Source organism: Monodelphis domestica, chromosome 1 (assembly GCF_027887165.1).
Source record: "Monodelphis domestica isolate mMonDom1 chromosome 1, mMonDom1.pri, whole genome shotgun sequence".
NCBI lineage: Eukaryota > Metazoa > Chordata > Mammalia > Didelphimorphia > Didelphidae > Monodelphis > Monodelphis domestica.
The window spans coordinates 321,070,310-321,095,788 of NC_077227.1; the positions used below are offsets into that span (position 1 = coordinate 321,070,310).

At 35.7% G+C, this 25,479-nt stretch overlaps 1 protein-coding gene across 6 annotated transcripts in view; it reads right to left on the reverse strand.

The window, feature by feature from the left end:
- TECPR2 (tectonin beta-propeller repeat containing 2) overlaps nt 1–25,479 on the reverse strand; it is a 145,639-nt gene that overhangs the window by 63,241 nt on the left and 56,919 nt on the right. For 5 of the 6 annotated variants that reach the window (XR_008915085.1, XM_056811225.1, XM_056811226.1 and 2 more), the window contains 5 exons: nt 22,516–22,696; nt 21,630–21,771; nt 19,099–19,339; nt 17,721–17,810; nt 8,022–8,255 (listed from right to left, as the gene is read on the reverse strand). Coding sequence is in view for 5 of the 6 variants with exons in the window: in XM_056811225.1 (XP_056667203.1) it covers nt 8,022–8,255; nt 17,721–17,810; nt 19,099–19,339; nt 21,630–21,771; nt 22,516–22,696 (888 nt within the window). In the remaining variant the exon portion in view is untranslated. The remainder of the gene's footprint in view (nt 1–8,021; nt 8,256–17,720; nt 17,811–19,098; nt 19,340–21,629; nt 21,772–22,515; nt 22,697–25,479) is intronic. The other variant, XM_056811227.1, reaches the window with a different exon arrangement.

Below are 25,479 nucleotides of genomic sequence, written 5' to 3' on the forward strand. Positions count from 1 at the left end.
GTCTTATTGAAATGAAGACAGATTTGGTGGAAAAAATCTGCCTACAAACTAAATCAGTAGCAGAATCAAAATAACACTATCCCTCTGTTAGAGGACATATTAAAGGCTTAATGTTTTTAAGAGTATGAGTATAAAAAGATTCCAAAGAAGTGAGGCTTTTTTCACAGAAATGTCCCCTTTTGATCTGATAATCAAGAGTGATGCCAGACTCCAGAGATAAAGCATCTACTTCAGTGTCAAGGAGAAAAGCAGCTTCTATGTGTGTACTGAGATGTGGTGTGGGTTGGGGAGGACCTATGAGATAGCTCCACTGAGCTAAGGCTGGCACCACTTTCCACATGATTATTCTCTTGCTACAAGGACCTTCACTTCCTTATTTGGGACTGGCAAAGGTCAATAAGAGAGTGGTACCAGGAACACAGAAAGAAAAGAGTGGGGAGCATCTGGTCCTAACAAAAAGCAAACCAAAAGGCCTATTTTACTGTTCTGTCTGGTGGAAAAAATAAGCAAACATATAGGAGCATTTTAAAAAATAAAGAAGTATCCTAAGAACAATGGTAGTAAAAAGAAAACCAGATTTGAAGTCAGAGGACCTGTATTCAAATATCAAGTTTCTTACAGAAACTTAAAATCAGCTCAGGACTGACCCCCAGTGGGCTTTGTATAGAACTCTGTTGGGTGAGGTGAAGTTGGTGGAACTGATATTTTTCTCCTTTGAACTCCCTTACCACACTGTATCTTTTCAAAGATTCATCTCATTCTGCTTTGCATTTTAGTTACTTGTATTTCTGAACATTCTCTATTCCCTTACTGAACCATTATTTTTGTGAGGCCAGAACAATATCTTCTTTGGATAAAAAGCTCTGATACCTATTAGCTCTGTGAGCCTGACAAATTCACAAATCATTCTGAGGCTGTTTTCTCATTTGCAAAATGGAGATAAAAACTTCTGCTACTCTTACAGCATAGAGTCAGTGCAAGAATCAATTGAAAAATACATAGAAAACTGATTTGCAAATTTGGAAGTGTTTTAAAAATGTGAGTAGCTGTGATTTCTCTATTTCATTTTCTACCTTTGTGCTACTATTCCATGCTTCATTACATTTGTATTCAACAGTTTTTTCCCTTTATAACTCATTTCTTAAAAATTTATGAAACTAATTTCATGTCTAATAGATTGATGATTTCAAGTACTGGATTATTTAATTAATGAAGATCTGATATTTATCTGTCTAAATAATTTGTAGTATACAAATGTAGTAGAATATAAACTACACTAGAAGAAAACAATGAACATGATCAATTCAGGGAAACATAGGAAAACTTATATGAACTGATGAAAAGTACAAATAACAGAACCAAGAAAATAATACACTATAACAATGCAAATTAAAAATATCAAAAAAATGAAGCTGAATGTTAAGTAATTGTAATAACCAATCTTGAACTCAAAAGAGATGAGCAAATCACTTACCTTATTTCAAAGAAGGGAGAAAGAGAAAGGAATATAGTTGCAGAATATTCTATCTATCAGACACATTTTGCTATGTCAGTTTTGCTTAACTATTTTTATTTATTCACAGATAAAGGATAAATCAAAGGACACAGGGAGAAAGGGGTTAAAATATTTAAAATATATACTTTTATATATATTTATTTTAAATGACATTAAAAAGAAGTATCCATAAAACTTATTTTAACAGTATTTTGACCTATTCTCATCGCTAACTGCCTTAATTCAGACCCTTAGTACAACCTAACTCATAGCTCTTTCCATATCCACTGTCCTTCAAACCATTATCAAGATAACCTCTTCTATGTAGCTTTGATCATGTCACTTTCAGTGGCTCCCTACTTTCCTTCCTTTGAGTTACCAATCAAATTCCTCTGCATGGCTTTCAAGATTCGATAATATCGTACCCTCCTCCTTTTAAAAAAACTTCTTTTCAAATTTCTCTTCACCAATCTTCTAGGTTCCAGCCAAGCTATTCTACTTTCCGTTCCCTCAATGTGTCACACTTACCTATATTTACCTACATATTTTTGCTCGTGTCTTCTATTTTGCTTGTTCAGTCTCTATCCAATCCCATATAAAGTTCAACTCAAATTCTAATCCCTCCAAGAAGACTTTCCTGATCCATCATCACCTCTCACCTGGAACAATCAATCAAATATTTATTAAAAGTATCTTATTGGGGGCAGCTGGGTAACTCAGTGGATTGAGAGCCAAGCCTAGAGATGGGAGGTCTTGGGTTCAAATCTGGCCTCAGACACTTCCCAGCTGTGTGACCCTGGGCAAGTCACCTGACCCCCATTGCCTAGCCCTTACCACTCTTCTGCCTTGGAGTCAATACACAGTATTGACTTCAAGATGGAAGGTAAGGGTTAAAAAAAAAAGTATCTTATATGTCGGGTTCTGGTGCTTAAATCTTGGGTAAAGATAAAAATGGAATAGTCCCAGTCCTCAAGGAGTTCCCATTTTATTGGAGAGAAAATATGTACAAATATACATTTCTACAAAACATTTATAAGGCAATTTTCCTTGGAGGGAGGGCACTAGCAGCTGGGAATTAGGAAGGGTTTGATATAGAAGTGTCACATGAACAGCATTCTGAAGAAAAGATTCTGAGACACAAAGATAAGGAGCATGCAAAAAGAGACAACCAGTGCGAAGAAACAGAGACAGGATATGAAGTATCTTGTTTGAGCAGTAGTAACAAGATCAGTCTGTCTGGACTGTACAGTGCAGGAAGGGAAATAATCTTTAATCAGGCTTGAAAGGCAAGTTAAGACCTAGTCATAAAGGACTTTCAAAGATAACCAGAGACTGATTCAAATATGTAAGAACAAGAGACATTTCCTAAGAGATAAATGGTCAAAAGAAATGAAAAGGCAATTCTCATAAATACATGCTATTGACAATATTATTTTAAAATGCTCCAACTGAATAATAAAAAGAAAAAGTAAAATTAAAACATCTTTGAGCTTCCATTCCACAACAAATGGTCAGATGACAAAAAAAGATCCTGACAATCATTGGAGAGGCTATGGAAGTGCAGGTACCCTAATGCACTGTTGGTAGAGTTGTGAATTGGTACAGCCATTCCAGAACATCTCAAAAGTTAATAAATTATGCATACCCTCTGACAAAACTATACCACCACTAGGCATGTACTCCAAAGAGAGGAAAGAGTGAAAGGTCCTATATGTATAAAAATACTTATGGCAACACTTTTTGAAGAAGCAAAGGACTAAAAAACAAAGTGAGTGCCCAAGTGAGTAATGGCTTAACAAATTATGGAATATGAAAATATTGGGACTACCACTGACCCCTAATAAATAATGAAAGGGACAAATTCAAAGAATTTGTATGGGAAAATTTGAATGAACTAATGCAGAAGTATGAATTGATGATAAAATAAGCATAACTAGGAGAACAATTTCTACAATGACAATGACATTGTAATAAAGGAAAACAAATCTGAAAGACTTCAGAGTTCTTAAGAATGCAAAGACTAATTCAGAAGACTGATTTTGAATCATTTTTACTACTTCCTGATATGTATATCCAAATTCAGACATGGATAATGTATGTATTTGTTTTGATGTTCCTTGATGATTGATGATTATTTTTACTGTAAGAATTTTTATTTTGGGGAGAGAGGCAAGAGTTATAGAGAGAGAATAAGAAATAGTGATTAGTGATTAAAAAGGAAGAAACGAAAAATGAGCATCAATGAAACATTTTTAAGTGAACATAAGAAAACAGAAGAAGTTTAGATAAGCAAAGCAGTTTTAGAATTACAGAGTTGGAAGTGTATATATACACTTTCAATACTGTTTTATATATATATACATACATACACACACACACACACACAATTTTTTTAACCCTTACTTCTACAGAAGAGTGGTAAAGACTGGGTAATTAGGGTTAAGTAACCCCTTATGATATTCTTCTGCTCAAAAGTCTTCACTCATTATTTGCCCTCATCAGATTGTATCTGGAGTATTCTGTAATACTGAAAATTAATATCATGTCAAATGTAATATTTAGTGCCACAGGCAAGATCCAGCCTCACTTGTAACTCCAGGGGTTCCTGACAGGTGGCGAATGATCACTCAAAAAAATAACAAATGGAAGACAGCTATATCTTTACGGCCATGGGAATGCTTTGCATCTGATAGCTGCTCCACCATCCCCAGGCTTGATGTTTATTTTTATACCCATTTTCTTGGCACACAGATACATTACCTAACACACATATGTCTAAATGGAAATAATTGGAAAAGTGATACATTAACTTTTAACAAATCACTTGATGAACATTCTATATTCTTGTATTGTGATTACAGACAGCATAAAGGTTTCACACAAGATAAATGATTTCGTCACAGGTGGCTTAATTTTCTTATTACCCTGTGAGGAGTTTTGAGCTTACAATCAAGGAAAATTACTTGTTGCTTTTAATAAAAAGAAATAATCAATCAAAAGTTCTTAAAAGACAATTCAACAATCATATCATTGAGGTTGAGGGGTACTGGGAACACAATTCAGATTTAATATTAGACTGGTCATTTTTCAGGGTTTACTGGGGAGTTTCCCACTGATGAGTTGCTGATTTGTGAAGTCGAGTCACTGAAGCATAGTGAAGCTTGGTGTACCTATACATTTTGTATGGGCCTTTATGATTGATTTGTGTTGACTTCATGAGAATAAGTTTCTGTGAGTGGGAAAGTTTTGGTTTGGCCTGTAGCTGTGGTTTTACTGAGGATTATATGTCTAAGTAAAAGTTAACCCCTTGTATGACCTCTCTCATCAATATCCCTACCTATAGAATTGATATGACTATTCCCCCTAGTCTCAGAAGAAATAATGCAAGAGCAAAAATCTGTACCCTAATTCTCTAAAACATCACCAAAAGATCAGACCCTAAAATGCAATCCCAAAAGACTACCATGGGTTAACTTTTACTTAGACACATAATCCTCAGTAAAACCACAGCTACAGGCCAAGCCCAGAACTTTCCCACTTGCAGAAACTTATTCTCATGAAGTCAACACACAAATCAATCATAAAGGCCCATATAAAACGTATAGATACAACAAGCTTCAATATGCCTCAGTGACTCGACTTCACAAACCAATAATTCACCAGTGGGAAACTCCCCAGTAAACCCTGAAAAATGACCAGTCCAATATTAAATCTGAATTGTGTTCCCAGTACCCTTCAACCTCAATGATATGATTGGTGAATTGTCTTTTAAGAAGTTTTGATTGATTATTTCTTTTTATTAAAAGCAACAAGTAATTTTCCTTGATTGTTTGTAAGCTCAAAACTCCTCACAGGGTAATAAGAAAATTTTGTACAACTCAGATTGGATGTCCCACAGGTATCTCAAAGCCACCTGTGACGAAATCATTTATCTTGTGTGAAACCTTTATGCTGTCTGTAATCACAATACAAGAATATAGAATGTTCATCAAGTGATTTGTTAAAAGTTAATGTATCACTTTTCCAATTATTTCCATTTAGACATGTGTGTGTTAGGTAATGTATCTGTGTGCCAAGAAAATGGGTATAAAAATAAATATCAAGTCTGGGGATGGCGGAGCAGCTATCAGATGCAAAGCATTCCCATGGCCGTAAAGATACAGCTGTCTTCGCATTTGTTATTTTTTTGAGTGATAGTTCACCACCTGTCAGGAACCCCTGGAGTCGCAAGTGAGGCTGGGACCTTGCCTGTGGCACTGTTAAGAAATTTAGAAACTTTCAGGAGAAATTTCCCAAAGTAAAGCAACTTAATGAGGTGAATTTTTGTCAATCTTTTCTTTGGGTCTAAGTTATAAAGTGAAATAAGGAAATGTGTTTGACCATTTCTTCTCAGTTTCCTCTACTTAGGAGTGCCTCCAAAGATCAGTCCTAGACCCTCTTCTCTTTCTGTTGTACAGTATCCCTCTTACTTAGTCATTTCATTATCTCCCACAGACTAAACTCTAGACATGAGTATTTTTATCTAAATAATTAGACTGAGTCTCACTCATGAGCTTGAATTCTATATGTTGAATTGCCTCTTGTACAAGTCAGATTGGATGTCCCACAGGTATCTCAAATCCAACATGTGCAAAAACAAAACTCTCTCTTCGCCAACTTCCCTATTACTACTACTGAGGGCAACATCATCCTATCAGTCAACCAGGCTCATAACCTGTGGCATACTCAACTCTTCATTTGCACCTACCCTCAAATTAAATCTGGTTTTATATTTTGTGGTTTTTACCTTCACATCTCTGACAGTCTCCTCCTCTCTATGCATTGCCTCTCCTTTCTTACTATAGTCCTCTAGCACCTCTCACATGTGGACTACTGCAATATCCTCCTTTGTCCTCCCTACTTCATGCCCCTTCTACATTAATCTAATCTCCACTCAGCTGTCAAATGATTTTCCTAAAGTACAGGTCTAACAATGCCACCCCTCTCTAATCAATATACTCTAGTGGCTATTTATGACCCCCAAAATCACATGAGTCCTTTATTTGGCATTTAAAATCCTTAATGACTTTATCTCTTTCCACCTTTCTAGCCTTCCTACATTTTGTTCTCCTCCATGAACTCCATGACCCAACTTCTTTAGCCTACTTGCTGTTCCCAATAATTATACTCTATCAGAAAGACCATGTGTAAAATGCAATTAGTTTAGTGTGAGAATCAGAAGGACCAATCAGATTTTAACTTGAGAGCACAGACTCTATCTTGTGCTGACACATGTATTCTCCTTCATTTTGTTATTTTTCTCTTATTCATCTATGACAAAATTGACTATACAAATCATCCATTGTTTTATATGTACAGGTAGTTATAATTAATCAAGATCTTTTCATTTTAAGATTTAAGATTTTAAGATAAAACTTACTTATCTCCCTCCCAATAGGGTTGAAACCTACTCCCTCCTCCCATCTCGGTAAGCCCCTAAACTTTCCTCCAATTAGAAATCAGATTATCTAATTCTACATCCTGAATTGTATCCTGGTTAACTGTTAATTGTTTTTATTATAATTAATTGATCTTTTGGACATATTTGATGAATTTTAATGGAGGTTATAATAATTTGCTTTATTCTTTTTGGGGTCTTTGGACTAACTAGGTGTTTCTCAGTTATTATTGAAATTTCCATTACACTATCTCTCGTGCTTGGAATGTTCTTCTTCCTCATTTCTCCTTTTTAATTTCCCTGGCTTCCTTCAAGACACAGCTCAAATTCTACTTTCTTAGAGAGACCTTTCCTGGTCTCTCCAACTGCTAGTGCCTTCCCTTCTGAGACTACCATCCACTTACTAAGAATATATCTTAGATGTATGTATTTATTTACATATATCTCCCATTTGAGTACATGCTTCTTTGAGGCCAGGAATTGTATTTTTTTGTTTCATTTTATATCCTTATCACTTTCAAAGTACTTGGTTTAAAGTGATTAATAAATATTTGTTGGGGGGGGGGGGCAGCTGGGTAGCTCAGTGGATTGAGAACCAGGCCTAAAGACGGGAGGTCCTAGGTTCAAATCCGGCCTCAGCCACTTCCTAGCTGTGTGACCCTGGGCAAGTCACTTGACCCCCATTGCCTAGCCCTTACCACTCTTCTGCCTTGGAGCCAATACACAGTGTTGACTCCAAGACGGAAGGTAAGGGTTTAAAAAATATATATATATATTTGTTAACGTCATTTGTCCAGGAAAACTATAATAATAATAATAATAATAATACATTTGTTTAACAGTTTAAGATTTTGAAAAATGCTTTCCTCAAAACCACCCAATGAAGCAGGTTGGTATAAATATGGCTACTCTTTTTTAAAAAAATAAAATGAAGTCACTTCTTTAGGGTCACATATCTAGGAAGTTTCAGAGCCAAAATGTGAAGATCTCTGGATTCTAAGTTCAACATTTTTTGCTCCATATCAGATGTCTGCAGCATGGTAGATGATTTAAATCATAATTTAAAGAAAAATAGCTCAATAGTCATACCTAGCTGAGAAAGGTCCAGCCTCATCCAATGCATTCCTGTTGGACAGCTTTTGGACAGTGTTCTGATAAACACTTGCCCAAAGCTATCTAAGCCCCATATGGCATCCTGGCAGGCAGAGTATGCTATCATTTCAGTGTCAGGAGGAAGCTGAACTGTAGAAGGACGGAATTGTGGATTCTGGTCACTCACACAAAACAGATCCTTGGCACTCTGACACAGCCACAAAAAGCTTCCTGTGGAAGAGGGAAATAACCACACTTATTGTTAAGCCACCATTCACAAGTGAGTCATCTAGCCTAAATGTAGAGCAAGAAAGTGTTTTACTTTACTTTGTACATGTCAAGCAAACTACCTAGAAAGTTTGTATAGTCTATATTGACTAAAATATAAATTTGCTGGTGACTTCTATTACTTATCATACTTTTTTTTTAACCCTTATCTTCTGTCTTAGAATCAATACTGTATTGGTTCCAAGGCAGAAGAGCAGTAAGGGTTAGGCAATGAGGGTTAAGTAACTTGACCAGGGTCACACAGTTCGGAAGTGTCTGAAGCCAGATTTGAACTTAGGACCTCCCATCTCTAGGCCTGGCTCTCAATCCACTGAGCCACCCAGCTGCCCCCATTTATCATATTTCTAATGGTTAGCAAACTCAAACTCAAACACCAGGTTTATTTGAAACATTGCTGCCAACACAGCTAGAGTGAAAAACAACAGAGATAAAAAAGACAAGGCCCTCTTCCCCTTCTACATGTCACATAGGACTTTTCTTAACCTTTCCAAAGCACTTATTATGCATTAGCTATTCGTGTATATGTCCTGTAGCTTGATAGTTGATGCCCTAGGGACAGGGACTCATTTTTTAAAAAACAAATTTTGTCATCTTTTGTTTTTTATGCCACCAAAATTTATCCCAGTATCCTTCTGTTTACCTTTGTGTCCTTTCTCCCAGAAAGTCACCCCATATAACCAATACTTTTTTTTTTTTAAACACTTACCTTCCATCTTGGAGTCAATACTGTGTATTGGCTCCAAGGCAGAAGAGTGGTAAGGGCTAGGCAATGGGGGTCAAGTGACTTGCCCAGGGTCACACAGCTAGGAAGTGGCTGAGGCCAGATTTGAAACTACGACCTCCCATCTCTAGGCCTGGTTCTCAATCCACTGAGCTACCCAGCTGCCCCCCCCCAATAATTTTTTAAAAGAAAAAAAGAGAAGGAAAAAATTAACAAAACCAATCAGCATATTTCTTCTTTGGAGCCATGCTTATTCTTTATAATTTTGTAATGTTCACTTATTTTAATTGTTTCTTATTAATTGAATATTTTATTTTTCTCAATTATATGCAAAAAATTTTTTAAACATTCTTTTAAAAAAATTTTGTTCTAAACTCTCACTTAGTCTCTCCATGCACCTATCCCTGGGATGGCAAGCAATTTGATATTGCTTTTACATGTGCAATCATGCAAAACATATTTCCATATTAGTCAAGCTATAAAACAGATTTAAAAAATCCAAAACCAACAAGTGAAATAATAAAGTTTTAAAAAATACTCATTGATTTGCATTTAGATTTCATAGTTCCTTTTCTGGAGGTAGATATAATTTTCATCATGGTCATAAATTCCTCAGAATTATCTTTGTTCATCATATTACTGAAAATAGCTAATTTATTCATAACTGATCATCTTATAATATTGCTGTTACTATATACAATGTTCTCCATGTTCTGATCATTTAATTTTCAATTTGTTCGTGTAAATCTTTCCAGGTTTTAATTAGAGCATACTGATTATCATTTCTTATTTCACAATAGTATTTCCTCACAATCATATGCCACAATTTGCTCAGCCATTACCCAATTTAGGGGCATCCCTAAATTCTTGTAATATAGGTTCCTTTCCTTTTTTTTTATCTTTTTGGAATATAACTCTATTAAGGGTTATTGCTGGATTAAAGGATAAAATTTTAGAGCTCTTAAGACATAGTTCCAAATTGTTCTTCAGAATTGTTGAAGCAGTTCACAATTCTACCAACTGTGCATTAGTATCTCAATTTTCCCACATTCCCTGCAACATTTGTCACTTTCTTTCATATTAGCCAATTTGATCAGTGTGAGGTGGTAGCTCAGGGTTCTTTTTGTTTGCATTTCTCCATTCAATAGTGATTTTTCCATAACTATTTTGCCTCAAAGCTACCTGTTCATATGCTTTGACCACATATTATCTTTGGGGAATGACTTCTCTATAGGTTTGACAAAATTTTTTCAGGGTTATGACTTGTGTATTTTCCTCCATCCTATTTCACTCTGTTTATTCAATTCTATAACTCCTTTGACCCTGTCTGTACTCAAAATTGTTTTTGTTCTCTCTCTTTTTCTAATCCCTTTTCCCTCCTCCTTTCCCTTAGGGTAAGTAAAATTTGTATACCCAACTGAATGTGAATGTTTTCCCCTCTCTGAGATTCAATTGCTTCCTTCTCCTCTTCCTCCATTGTAAAGTTCACTCTTGATTGTTTTGTAGTTGTTCTACTTAGATTATTGTCATCACTGTGTATATTGTTTTCTTGGTTTTCCTTACTTTACTTTGCATCAGATCATGTACATCTTTCTTTGCTTCTCTGTATTTATCAGTTATCATTTCTTACAGGACAGTAATATCACATTTATGTACTACCATTTTTCAGCAATTCTCCAAATTATGGGCATCCATTTGTTGCTTTTAATTCTTTATCTCCACAAAAAGTGCTGCTATTAAAATTTTGGAATATATGAGAAATTTATTCATGATAATGACCTATTCAGTCTGTAAATCTAGTAGTGAAATCTCTGGGTCTTAAGGTATGGACATTTTAGTCACTTTATTTACACAATTTTAAATTGCTTTCCAACAATGTACTTGTATGCCTCCCTTTCCATAACTCCCCCAACACTGACTATTCCCATGTTTTCTCATCTTTGCCAGTTTGCAGGGTCTTATCTAAATAGAACTAGAAGAATTTTTTTTCTTTTTAAAAAATATTTTATTCTAGTGCAAACATCAACAACATGGAAATAGGTTCTGATCAAGGACACAAGTAATACCCAATGAAATTGCACATTGGCGGCAGGAAGGGTAGGTGGAAGGGAGGGAGGGAAATAATGTGATTATTGTAACCAAGGAATAATGTTCTAAATTGACTAAATAAATTAATTCAAATGGGAAAATTAAATAAATTAAATTAAATTAATCCAATAAAAAAACTATTAAGGGAAGAAATGATGAAAATTATGAAATTTAAGGCTGGATGGGAACTTAGAGATTATGGAGTTTAAAAATATATATTTTTTATTTTTCCCCAGTTACATGTAAAGACAATATTTTAACATGTTTTTTTTTATTTTGAGTTCCAAAAATTCTCTTTCTCCATCCTTTCCATCCCCACCCCTCCCTGAGAGAGTACGCAATCTGATATAGATTTTACAAGTACAATCATGTAAAACATTTTTCCATATTAATCATTTTGTGGAAGATCACAAATAAAAAAAGAAGTGAAATAAAGCATGTTTCAGTCTGAATTCAGACACTTATCAGTTGAAATAATAACTTTTATGATGATTAGAAAAATGCCAACTAAAAACAGCTGATGTTTTATGTTTTATCATTATTATTATGATGTTTTATCAGTGGATAGAGTGCTAGGCCCAGAGTCAAGAAGAATCAAATTCTAAAGCAGTCTCAGATACTTACTGGCTGTGTTTACAAAGAATTTAACTTCTGCCTTAATTTCTTCAATGAAGATAATAATATCTAGTTCTCAGGGCTGTTGTGAGAATCAAATGAAGTAATATTTGTAAAAAGTGCTTAGCCCAGAATCTAGCACAAAGAAAGTCCTATATACTCTCTTCTTCCTTCCTTCCCCAAGAACTATGGTCATCAGAGTCACTTAATAAATTATTTCCTGAATGAATGAGTTAACAAATGAATTTTAGTTATCTGTGTACATATTCTATACTCCTCCAGATTGTAAATTTCATAAGAGTAAGAATAATATCTTTTCTACATTTTCCTCCCAAACACCTAATAGAGTTGGGACTCAAAAGTATTTAATAAATGTTAGATGAATTGCTGGAAAAAACACAATTAAAAGAAATAAAGAAATTTTCTTTTATCTAAAAATCTCAGCTATTTTTTTACAGCCTAAAGCTGGAAAGCCCTGAACCACTGCACTAGTTACTGACATTCATTATTATGAGACTATCTTGATCATATAACCTAATTTTCCTAATAAGGTAAAAAGAATATTCAATTTCTACTTTGGATAAAAGTTTGGCAATGTTTAAAAAGGAGAGTGCCAAAATAATGAACCTATTCTTTAAGCAATTTCTTATTCTAAACTTAGTAAATATCAAACATTTAGATACACAATCAAGAATATTTTAAGACTGTACATGAAACAACTCCCTTTATTACTTTGTTAAAATGTGCTTATTAACGTTAACAACAACAACAAAATATCCAGCAGCATATAGAAAAATCTATCTCAATAAGTCATATGCATAGTTAGGGATAGGGCCTGTGGTTTCATTAGCATAGTAAACTCTCTGATGGGGAAACTCCCTTTTACTAATGCTGATAAGTACCTTTTCTTTATTTTAAAATTTCTTTCTTTCTCCTTTTTTAAAGAAATCCTTACTAAGATAGAAGAGCAGCGATGGCTAGACAATTTAAGGTTAAGCGACTTGCCCAGGGTCACACAGCTAGAAGTGTCTGAGGCTAGATATAGGTCCTCCCAACTCTAGACCTGGAATTCTATCCACTGTGCTACTTAGGTGTCCCAATTAACACCTTTTCTTTGATTTAGTCTTGGAGAATTGTCTGGAGACCTGAGAGATCACATGACTCGTCTCAGGTCTCACAAGCCAGGTTTGTCAGAGACATGAACTGAATTGAACCCAGGTCTTTCTGGCTTTGAGACCAGCTCTCTATATTTACCTCTATCAAGATAGGTTGCTGAATTATCCTGCTTATTTCTGTTTCCTGCTTAGTTTTATTCCTTCTAAAATTTTCTGGATTTTGTTGCTATTCTTATTTTTATAGATTATATATTTTTTGATTCTATCTTCTTCAGTACATTTGTATTATTCACATCCAGTCATTTGTGATGCAATGATATCTCATTATGTTCACATATCACATTGTTCAATCATTTCCTAACTGTTGGGCACACAGGTTTTCTTTATAATTTTGCTACGAATATTACTGGTTTCAGGACTATTTTTGCTTAATATCCTTTATGTTGTTAAGAGTATGCATAGTTTTGTAGCTCATTTTGGATGATGTCATATTGCTTTCCAAAAAGACTGTACCAATTCATAGATAAATTACAACTAGAATAAAGATCCTGTTTTTCCATAGTCCAGTTAATCTTGAACTATTTTTTTTTTATTTTTTTTTAAAAACCCTTACCTTCCAAAGTCTTGGAGTCAATACTGTGTATTGGCTCCAAGGCAGAAGAGTGGTAAGGGCTAGGCAATGGGGGTCAAGTGACTTGCCCAGGGTCACACAGCTGGGAAGTGTCTGAGGCCAGATTTGAACCTAGGACCTCCCGTCTCTAGGGCTAGCTCTCAATCCACTGAGCTACCCAGCTGCCCCCAATCTTGAACTATTAGTCTTAAATACCTTTGCCAACTTAATGGGCATAAGACAGTATCTTAAGGATTACTTTAATTTGCTTTTCTCTGGTTATTAGAAAATAAAATTTCAGGCGACTTGACAACTTATGCCTCTCTTTTAGAGAATTTCCTTAATATATGTACAATCATTTATTTATTGGGTAAAACATTTTATTTTCTACAAACTTGTTTACCTTTATTATACCTTTTAGCATCAACAAAATCCTAAAAATATAGTTTGATTCAATTGTAAGGTACTGTGTTATATATGAATTCCAAAAGAAAATGGTTCCTGTTCAAAATTAAAGCAGTAATCATCAAAACTATTTGGTATTGGTTACAAATTTAAAAAGCTGATTAAAAAAGACTAGGTAAGACCCTGAAGCAACTGGACAAAGAAATCTAGTGTTTCAGAAACTTGGGAAGACTGGTATGAATTGATACAGAGTATAGTAAAAAACGAACCAGAAAAACAACTCACACAATGAACACAATGAGAATATAATGTGGTATGATATGACATAATACAACACAACATAATAATTATAATATAATGAATAAAACATGAGAAGATTTCAGAATTCTAACCAATGATGTGACCAAATTGAGCTCAAAAGAATGTTGGGGGGGCAGCTGGGCAGCTGGGTAGCTCAGTGGATTAAGAACCAGGCCTAGAGACGGGAGGTCCTAGGTTCAAATCCGGCCTCAGCCACTTCCTAGCTGTGTGATCCTGACCCTGGGCAAGTCACTTGACTCCCATTGCCTAGCCCTTACCACTCTTCTGCCTTGGAGCCAATACACAGTATTGACTCCAAGATGGAAGGTAAGGGTTAAAAAAAAAAAGAATGTTGGTAAGGCTACACCCCCTTCTCAGCAGAGGAGTGTCAGACTAAAAGTGCAAAATAAGCCATTCATGTTCAGTAACAGCTCATATGTATTGTTTATTTTGCTTAGCTGTTCTTTGTTATTAAAAGGAAGAATTCTATTATGGGCAGGGGGGTCATTGGAAAGTGAAAGCAAGGTCAAAAAGAGCAATAATAAACCATTTAATAAGAAGAACCGAATTTATAAGAATTGATGAAACCATTAAGAGAGAATATGGTGTAGAGGTACCAGGACTGGGCACTGGGGCCATCCATGTTTAGTAGGTAGGAAATGAATGCTGACCTTTTAAAGAAGGTTAGTAAGAGGTGGTCAGGAAGGTGGGAAGAAAACTAAGTGAACTATGTCATGAAAGACAAGAGAGGAGATACTATCTAAGAAAAGAAGGCAACCAATGACAAAGAATGGTCAAGTCAAATAAGGTCAGACCTAGAGTCAAAAGAGCCAGAGAAGTAAGCAGCTAAAAGATAGTTTGTAATCCCAAAGAGAATAGTTTTAGTCCAGTATTGGGTCCGAACTAAAAGGGGCTAAAAAACAAGTGTACCTTGTTCATCCTTTGTATTTTGAAGACTAATGACAGCATATGAATGATGTCTTGAAGGCACAAGTTGGGTTTAAGTGAGACAGAGTTGTACAAAGTCATTGGCCTCAATCTCTCTTCCAGAGTCATCAAAGTCCAGTGGCAAGACAATGGCCTAGGATGCAGTAGATGACCTTGGCATCTTTGATGTCTGACCAAGCTAGAAGTGCTCCACAACTCCTGCTTCTGCTGCCTTCATGGCCATTAGAAAAAATTGTTCTCATCCACCCATTCTGCTAGGAGAAGTCTTCACATGCCTGGAGTAAACATCACCTTAACTCACCAACAGGTCTGAACCTGGTACCCTCAACCTGATTTAGCCCATCTGCCAAGGCAGTTTTACTGAGATATGGCCACTGTGCATGCTACAGCTTCTTGAAGTCATGGGTGAGACTTGGTGGAAGGTGGAAAAAAAATCACAAAAAGATCAAAGACAGGAGGAAAGACTATATATAAGTATAAAAATATTTATAGCAGTACTTTCTATTGTATCAAAGAATTGGAAACAAAGTGGGTCTCCATCAATTGGGAAAAAATGAATTGGGTTTTTTACAAGTGGAAAGCTATACATGATAAGAAATAATGAATCTATACAATAAGAAATGATGAATAAGATATTCAGAGAAACAAGGGATAAGAACAGAGAGGAAGAGGAATGGAATCAGGATAACAATTTTTATGGCCATAGTAATGTATCAGAAAATAATTTTGAATGATTACACAATTTTAATCAATGAAGTAACCAAGTTCAGAAGATTGATAATAAAATATACTAGCTACCTCTTAACAGAAGGATGATGAACTAGAATTACAGAATAAGACACATTTTCACATATTTTCAGTGTGAAGAAATGTTTGCTTGAACAACTTCATTTGTTTCAAGGGAGGACTTCTATTTGGGGTAAAAAGGTTACGTCAGTGGGTAGTTTAAAAAAAAAAAAGAAAGAAAAGAGCATTAGTAAAGTATGTAATAACTACCAAAAAAATGAAAAGAAATTCAGTCGCCACAAACAAATAGGGCAATTTTGTCCTTCCCATGTCAAATTTAATAAGCATTTAAAAAATAAATTATTCATAAGGGAATTTTAGTTTCACATATGCTTTTTACTCTTTGTATACTGAAATAGTCATGTTTGTTAGTTATTGTTAAGTTAATCAAAAAAGAGCTCTCATGCATACACAAAACATACAGGAGGCAAGGAAATGAAATAACAAGTGTGTAAACAACCTGTTCTAGGATTTGGGCTGAAAAATGTAAAGGAAGATAGAGAACAAGAGTTTTTAGGGGTGGAGCAATGGTATTTTAACAGTTGGGGAGACAGGTATATTGGTAGACAATAGGGAGAAGTCAGTGGACAAAGGAGAGAATGAAGATGATACTGAAAGAAAATGATCTAGAAAGAAAAGTTCCCAAAAAAGATATGAGACAGTGGGATCAAGGGCACAAATAGAGGACTGAGGTTGGCTCTGACAAGACAAGAGTTTGGAAAAGTTCATGATGAATTCAAAGCAAATAGCCTCTATTTTATAACAAAGTAGGAGATGAAGTTTCTTGTTGAGAGGAAGAAGGAAGTTGAGCTAATGTCTTAAAGAAAGACGTGGATTATCTACTGTGACTATTGTGATAGAGTCAATCTGGTTTGAACATAAGTATTACAGCTTATCAATTAAGGGTGCAATTGAGATCAGATAACATGTTTGGTTTTTTGTGTGCAATTTTCTCCTATAATTTTCAGTAGAAACTGAGTAAGAATAGGGAAAGCATATAGAGGGCAGGCTGTGGTAATCAAGGATTGGAATATGTGAAGGCATGAGTATAGAAGGGATCAAGAGATTCCAGAATAGGAGAATGTATAGAGATGAACTGATCATAGAGTCAAGACTGTGAAGGGAGGAAAGTGGAGCAAGATAAGAGTGATAGACAGGAAGCCTAAGAGACTAAAGGTCACACTAAGGACTTAGAAAAAATTTAGAAGTGAGAGAGACACAAGGATAGGAGGCTATGATATGATAAAGGAATTTCAAAGGACAGAAAAATGCAAAGGACACCTCTAGTGTGACTGGTCTGAGTGGAAGTAACAAAGATTTGGATAGCCAGAGAGAAAATAAAGCCAAGGAAGCTTTAAGAGTATGTTAGAGGCTGCCAGGAAGTAAGAAAGTGGTACAAAAAAAGAGTTGGGGAGGACAAAACTCACCTACTCCTCAATTTTACTGAGGAGTATTTTTGTGTGCTAATGAAAAACCATCTGTTGTGCACTTCAGACAAACTCTGTCTATCCCTCTAAAAGGGATAAAGGTTTTTAGATATAAATCAAGTTTAGGAAAATTGATTTTTTTTTCTCAAGCACTGGCTCCCTTGGATAGCCATATCTAAACTACTTTATGTGGCTAGTATTATTTTGCCCATGGCCATGGCTAATAATAATATTTTGAAAACTACATAATCTTATCTGTGTATGTATTTAAGATGCCTAAAAGACAATACCATTCATTATCAGGTAATAAATAAATAAATAAATAAAATTTTGCTTGAATTTATTTATAAACTGACCTATGCATTAAATTTAACTCAATAAAAATTGACCAACCTTCTTTAGTAGGAGCAGCAGAAGCCAACACAAATACCCATTTTGTTGCTGAAGCAGTACCTCGTGGAACAACATTATTCCAATATGTTCCTGGAAACAATTAAAAGAACTAATTATTTTAGTTCCTCTTCTTATCTGGCTTTTAATTAACCAAGATCTCTCACAGATAACTGGAGATTATCTAGTATTATTGAGATTACTATTTTATTACAGGGAACTCTAAATCTCATTAAATTTCTAGCATCATATCTTTTTAAAAAATTAAGTCACAATTTAAGGATCAAAACTAATTTCAGGAGAATAAAATAACTTGGTTGTTAATACAGTTATATGTGATTAAGAGGCAGTTTATATTGCTATATGATTTCTTTTTTTTTCTTTTGAAAGTATCTGAATGTTCAGGATCACAGATCTTGCTTCAGTAACTCCAGAAGGGAGCTTATTTCCCTTATTCTTTATTTAATGAACACACTTATTTGATAAGCATATTCTGTGCTTTTATTTTTTTACATTATCTTAAATTCTGTCTTAAAATCAATCTTCAGAATAAAATTTGATTATTGGGAAAATTTTTTTAATTAAAAAAATTTTAAACAGGTCTCTTGAGAATATCGTCAAGACAAGATGCTCAAGAACTCATGTTTTTGAGAGCTAGAGAGAGGAGAAAGGGTACAGAAGGGTTCAGTACTATGGCAAATTCACAACATAAGTGATTCACTCACAGAAAATGGACTGAGTACATTTTAATTTAAAAGCTACCTGGAGAGACTGGAAATACAATATTTTACCTCATTCGGATCTTATAAAGTTTGTCATTTGGGTCAGTTTCTTCCCACGGAAACATAAAATTCGTAGAACAATCACTTAGAAGTTTGCTCTATTCATAAAATATCATAATACAATTTCTGATGATAATTCATCACTTACCATCAAGACACTGATGTTTCAAGAAAATAATGTCAGGTTTTTATGGGGGCAGCTGGGTAGCTCAGTGGATTGAGAGCCAGGCCTAGAGATCGGAGGTTCTAGGTTCAAATCTGGCCTCAAACATTTCTTAGCTGTGTGACCCTGGGCAAGTCACTTAACCCCCTTTGCTTAGCCCTTACCACTCTTCTGCCTTGGAACCAATACATAGTATTGATTCTAAGACAGAAGGTAAGGGTTTTATAAAATAAAAAAAAAATTTTTAAGTCAGGTTTTTAAAAATGAAGAGTAATTATACAACTTTAGGATTCTCTTCTACTAAATTGTCCTCAAACCACCATCTTTAAGCTACATCTATTTTTCATTTGAGAGTTTAAAAATTATCTTTCAATACTTACTTTTGGAATGAGGCTAACTCTTATAAAAAAGAAAGGATAAAAAAAGATCCACTGACCTACTAGACTTCCTTTTGCTACGTGGAATTCATTCTTGCCTGATGAGATCCAAACACCACTATTGTTGACACCGAGAAGGCTTGGCTGACACTGAAGTTGCTGTGACCAGAATGCCATTCGAAGTTTGTCTGCCACTTTCTCCACAGGAGCTTGTGCAGCTGTTGCTACTGTGTGTGTGGCATGAATTATTGTCTGGAATAAGCTGCACTGGTCAAACACCACATAATCCGTGATGCTTACCTAGAAAGACCACCACAAAATATGACAGTCATAAGCTCATTTGTACACTTGCTAGTTCTGTGGTTAATTTCTAGTCCACATCCATCTAAAAGTCTACCTTCAAATGCCATTAATGGCTTGGATTCCTAGACCCATGACTCTCAAAATGTGGTGCAGAAATTCCTAAAGGTCCATGAGACCTTTTAGGGAGTTTGAAGGTCAAAACTATTTTTATAGTAATGCTAAGATATTTAATTTTGGATATGATAAATATCCAGATACAACACATAAAACAAAAGTTATGGGGCTGAGGTATTCCTCAATACATGTTTTTTTCTAAACCCTCATCTGTCTTAGTATCAATTCTAAGATGGGAAAAGTGGTAAGAGCTAAGCAATCAGGGTTAACACACAGGGTTACACCTAGGAAGTGTCTGAGACCAGATCTGAAACCAAGTCCTTCTGACTCCAGGTCTGGTGCTCTATCTAGCTACCTCCTCACTAATTTTTAAGAAAATAAATGGGACCTCAAAACAAAAAGTATGAGAGTTGCTGTGTTAGACTATTCAATCCAATCATAAAAGCATTTATTAAGCATCATTAAAGATAAATATGTTCTAGATGTTAGGGATACACAAACAAAAATCTATGGGGAGAAAGACAACATGTAAATAGATAAATTCACTCATGATCTCCCGAGGAAGTAAAAAGCACTAAAAAGTAGCAGGGGGAGCTCAGGAAAGACACATGAACTGAGGCTTAAAAGAAGCAAAGGATTCATTCTAGAGATGGAAGATTTAAGAAGGGAATGTGTTCTATGCATGTGGGGGAAAACTATGAAAAGAAATGGAAGTAAGAAATGGAATAATGAATTTGAAGAACAAATTGGTTAGTTTGGCAGAAAGGTATCTGGTATCTTAGTCAAGTATGAAAGGGAATAAAATCACTATAGTATTTAGAAAAAAATATTTTCAAAATGGTCATTTCTAGTGATGCCCAACCATAAAATAACAGATTATATAAAGAGTCGCTTGAGGGGGTGGCAGCTATAGGTGTTTCAGAGGATTAAGAACCAGGTCTAGAAATTAGAGGTCCTGGGTTCAAATCTGGATTCAGACACTTCCTAATGTGTGACTTTGGGCAAGCCACTTAGCCCCCATTGCCTAGTCCAAGACACAGTATTGATCCCAAGACAAAAGGTAAGGGTTTAAAAAAAATTTATTGAAGTTGTATACCTTAATCAGTAAAAAATGAATGCTTGGTATATTTATAAGCAGAGAGGAGGCATTCCCCAGAATGCTTTGCCCACTGATGTTTTTATCTAGGTTGTAAAATATGAACAGAAAAAAACCTTCATTTTTCTGATTCAGCAAAAGAGAGTATATAATCTTTATTAAACATCAACATGCTTTTTTTTTCCATGTTCTTATTGCTGTACATTTAAAACTGGGAGGGTCTAATATGGGTCACCTGATCCAAACCTCCTTATTTAAGAAATGAGGAAACTGAGAACCAAAAGAGTTTTGCTCATACAAAAGACCTACAACCAGTAGGCTGTAGGAAACAACAAAAAGTAAACAAAATGACTGCCTATGAAAACACGAGTCTTAAGTGATACTGAAAAAGCTTTGAACCTCAAAATGTAACATATTCCAAAACTTAATTGTCAGTATCATCCTTCATCAACTTTTACAGCAGCTACTTGGTGACTGGCACAGAAATTACATTAAATTGAAAGCTACCAAAGCCTGTATCTGTTCAGGTGGCAGATGGGGAGGAAAGGGAAAGGGGTACAATTTCCTTTAAGGACAAACTAAGTCATTCTAGGACTAAGTCACACAAGAAATCATTGGGATAGCTAAATGAAAAGATTGCTTTAAGATGACTCCTGTTATATACTCAAAATATATCAATTTCTGAGAGCATTTTGAAAGAAAAAAATTTCTTCTTCCCTGAAATTGCCATTACATTATATATTTCAAACAAACCTTTTAAATAAACAAAGACACATGAACTTTAATTGTGGTTTAGCATTATATACAACTATTAGTCATTTTCTTGATAATTTTCCAGTCATAAACAATATCATTAACTAGATGTTCAAATTGATGCTACTAGGTTTATTTAGTACATGCCGGCACATTTATAAATAGGAAAAATAAAGCCTGATTTATTTAATTAAAGTAGGATTTTCAAATTATCTTTCTAATGATGAAAGTTCTATGATGCTTTTAGTGTGGAGGAAAAGAGAGAGATTTAGTTTATGATTTCCTGAGATGGAGAGTGGCCCTTATTCAGAGCTGAATGCCTACTTGCCACCAATGGTCATCATCTCCTTGAGGTTTCTTGGAAACAACACCAGTTCTGAACCAGAGATTTCCATGGATGTCCAAAGCCCATATGGTTTGTTGATCTCCAAGAGTTATACACACAGGTTCCAAAGCTTGCTTTTCACTGCATGCATTAAAAGTCAAAGGAAAAAAGGAAATAACTAGATTAAATATTCAGATTTTCAGTATTTGCCATTTTATAATTAAATGTTCCCTGTATAAAATGACCAAAGTGCAATCCTATTCTTAAGGACCTAAAAATCAGCATACAAAAAAGTGAAGGGTTTGGAGATTTGTACTCCACCATCACGCAACAGAACACATGGCTCTGAGAACCTAAGGGTCACATCCACAACAGAAGGAAGAACCAGAGAGTTTGACTTCACTGTACAAAAGGGAAGTGAGAGGAAGGATAGAGATGTGGCAAAAAGAGTAGCAAAGGCTTCTTAATTTCTTTTGTATATCATAACAATTCGGGGGGGTTAGGGGGGAGGAGGATTTAGCACTCTAGGAATGTTGAAAACAACATCTTTTGTCTATTTTTCTTTAGAACTATAAACTACAAACCCTTTTACAACCTTATTTGGTGAAAACAATAAGAAATATTTTAAGTGTCAAGTAGAGGGGTTAATTTTAATAGAATTAGATGAAAATTGAAAATCTGGTCCTAGGCTAATGTGGATTCCACTCAGTTTTCCTAAATGTGGAAAAAGAAATCTTTAGGATAAAAAGTCAGATTCTAAGTAAAGAATTTCCTTCCATCAAGGTTTATTATATGGTATCTCAAATAGAAAACAATTTCAGTATAATAGATTACACATGAATATTCAACACTTTTGGCAATCCCATCTTACCAATGTCTCATTACCTTATTATGTCACATTTCCACTGTTCCCCTTCAGGACAAAAGCTGCTCACTCCTTCTCGAAACAGAAGTGCCCTTTGTTCAGTTAATGCCCACACTACATTGTTTCGAGATGTGATCTGGGACAGAGGATATGGGCAGTCAATCTTTACAGCTCTGGCACAAGGACGATCCACACTCAAACCTTTAAGTAAAACAAAAATAAAAAGCCCCAAAGAATCACTGTATTTGAATTTCTCATTTATAGCCATAGCAGCCATGCTAGTTTAAGTCATTATTATTTTTCTCCTGGATTATTACAATACTCTAGACCCTCTCCTCCTTTAATTCATCTCATATGATTATATTTCTCTGATCCTGTCTCACTTTTGCCTAGAAGCATATGTATGTGTGTATTTATGTATTTTTAACCCTTACCTTCTGTCCTAGTAACAACTCTAAGAAGCAAGATTAAGTGACTTGCCCAAGATCACACTAGCTGTGAAGTGTCATCGAATTTGGACCCAGGTCCTCCTGACTCCAATCCCGGTGCTCTATCCATTGTGCTACCTAGCTGCCCTTGCATTATATCTATCTGAACGTTTCTCATACTACAATCCATCACCTACTCTATGCTTTAGTCAAACTGAAACTATTCATTTCCCCCCAAACATGGTCCACAATTTCCTGCCTGTACACATCGATCACTAATATCTCCTTCTGAAATGCCCTCTCATTTCCATCAAGTGATATCCTACCCATCTTTGAAGATTTAGCTCAAATGTCACTTCCCTCACAAAGCCTCCTATGATTCCTTCAATGAGAAAAGGGTTCTTCCTCCATCTGGTAACTCTTAACACCTCTCCTTAAGTAATTGTCATATACTAATATATGTTATATTTTACCTGTGTGTCCTTTGGCATAACACAGTACACTATAACATATGTTATCTCCTTTAATATACTATAATTTCCAAGAATTTAGGTGACTTGCTAATAAAATACATAGCAAAATTAGAACTGAAATCCCAGTCTGAATCCTTACTTGATACTCTTTCTACTACATTATGCTACCTCCCAATCATAAGGAAGGTATTAATGAATTAAAATACAGTTTTCCTGGTATCTGATAGAACTCTGAAATACTAAAACTATATACTCCCTGGCTTCAGATCATAACCAGGCCCTCCTATTTGAACTTGCTCCCCAGGCAATCACATATTACCATGCTAATATTGCAAAGTTGTACATTCTCCCATACCCATGTTCTAGAATCTTCTGTTTCATTTTACAGGTACAAATACTAAGAGACAGAAATTAAGAGGCTTATATCATGGCATATCGATAAGTAACAAAACAAGGATTCCAATCTCCTGAACCCCACACCCATTGTTCTATTATATGAAAAAAGTTTAATTTCCAAGCCAAGAATATCTGTATATGGCACTGTCCCTTCTTTGCTGTTCCTCCAATAAGACACTCCATCTAATCACTCCAGGTATTTTCTCTGGCTGTCTCTTACAACTGGGATGCTCTTCCTCTTCCTGTCTCTGGCTTCCTGTGAATCTGAGCTAAAATCCTACCTTTTGAAAGAAGTCTTTCATGATGAACCTTAATACTAATTCCTTTCCCCTGAGATTATTTCCAGTTTAAACTGTATATAGGCTATTTGTATTTTCATATTATTTTCCCCAATAGACACTAAGCTATTTGAAAGTAAAGAGGGTTTTTGTTTGTTTGTTTGTTTGTTTACTTAGCAGTGCCTGGGACAAAGTAAACATTAATAAATACCTGTCAACTGAGCAAATTCATTCAAAATTAATGTAATTTACAAGATGACAAAGTAAGGACATATACTGAATGTGATAGGAGAGATTTTCTTTTTTTTGGAATGGCTGGAAGTCCTTTATGGTAGCCTTTAATTTAATTTAATTACCATATAGGGCAGTGATGGTGAACCTTTTGGGGACCCTGTACCATGCCTCACCCACTCTCCAAACTGTGTGCCTATGCCTGCCTCCACTGTGTGTGTGCCACTGTCTGACTAAATGCAGTGACCCCACCCCTCCCTGCATTTGGGGGTGGGGCTGAAGGCCAGAGGGGGGCCTGTTCCAGCCAGAGGTGGCAGTAATCAGCAGGCTGGCCACAATCAGCCCCTGAGAAGGTGGAGGGAGGCTAGAATGCCCTTACCCCCTGCTTTCGGGGGCAAAGCCAGGGGCTTGCACATGCCCACAGAGAGGTCTCTGCATGCCATCTTTGGCATGTGTGCCATAGGTTCACCATTACAGATATAGGGACTTCCTACTCTTACACTTAAGAACAATTCTGTCCCTTGCCAGGTGGCCTATTTTCCTGATAAATCCTATTCAGTTATCAATACCCTACTCCAACAACTTTATGTCAGAAAAAACAGAGGTCAGAACCTTAGCATACTATCTTTTTGAAAGGTTGCTAACACCTGATCTAGATGCTGTCTATCTACAAAAACTCTCTCTTTTTTAACCCTTTACCTTCTGTCTTAGTATAATTCCTAAGACAGAAGAGTGGTAAAAGCAGGCAATGGAGAGTAAATGATTAATCTAGGGCAGTGATGATGAACCTTTTAGAGATCGAGTACCCAAACTGCAACCCTAACACAGCATGTGAACAAGCCCCCACCTTACACCAGACAGGGGAGGGAGGAAGAGATCCCACTGAGCTGCTGGGCAGAGGGGCAGGTAAAATGAGAAATGTCCTTGGTCATGCGTGGAGAGGGGGCAGGAGAGCAGCCCCCTCCAACACTTGTGCAATAGGTTTGACAACACAGGTCTAGGGTCACACAGCTAGAAGTATCTAAGTCCAGATTTGAATCCAAGACCTCCCATCTCCAGGTTTGGTGCTTTATGTACTTTGCTATCTACCTACCTACCTACCTACCTACCTACCTACCTACCTACCTACCCCTCAGAGACATTTCTAATGCATTAAGTTGACTAGTCTTGCTCACTGG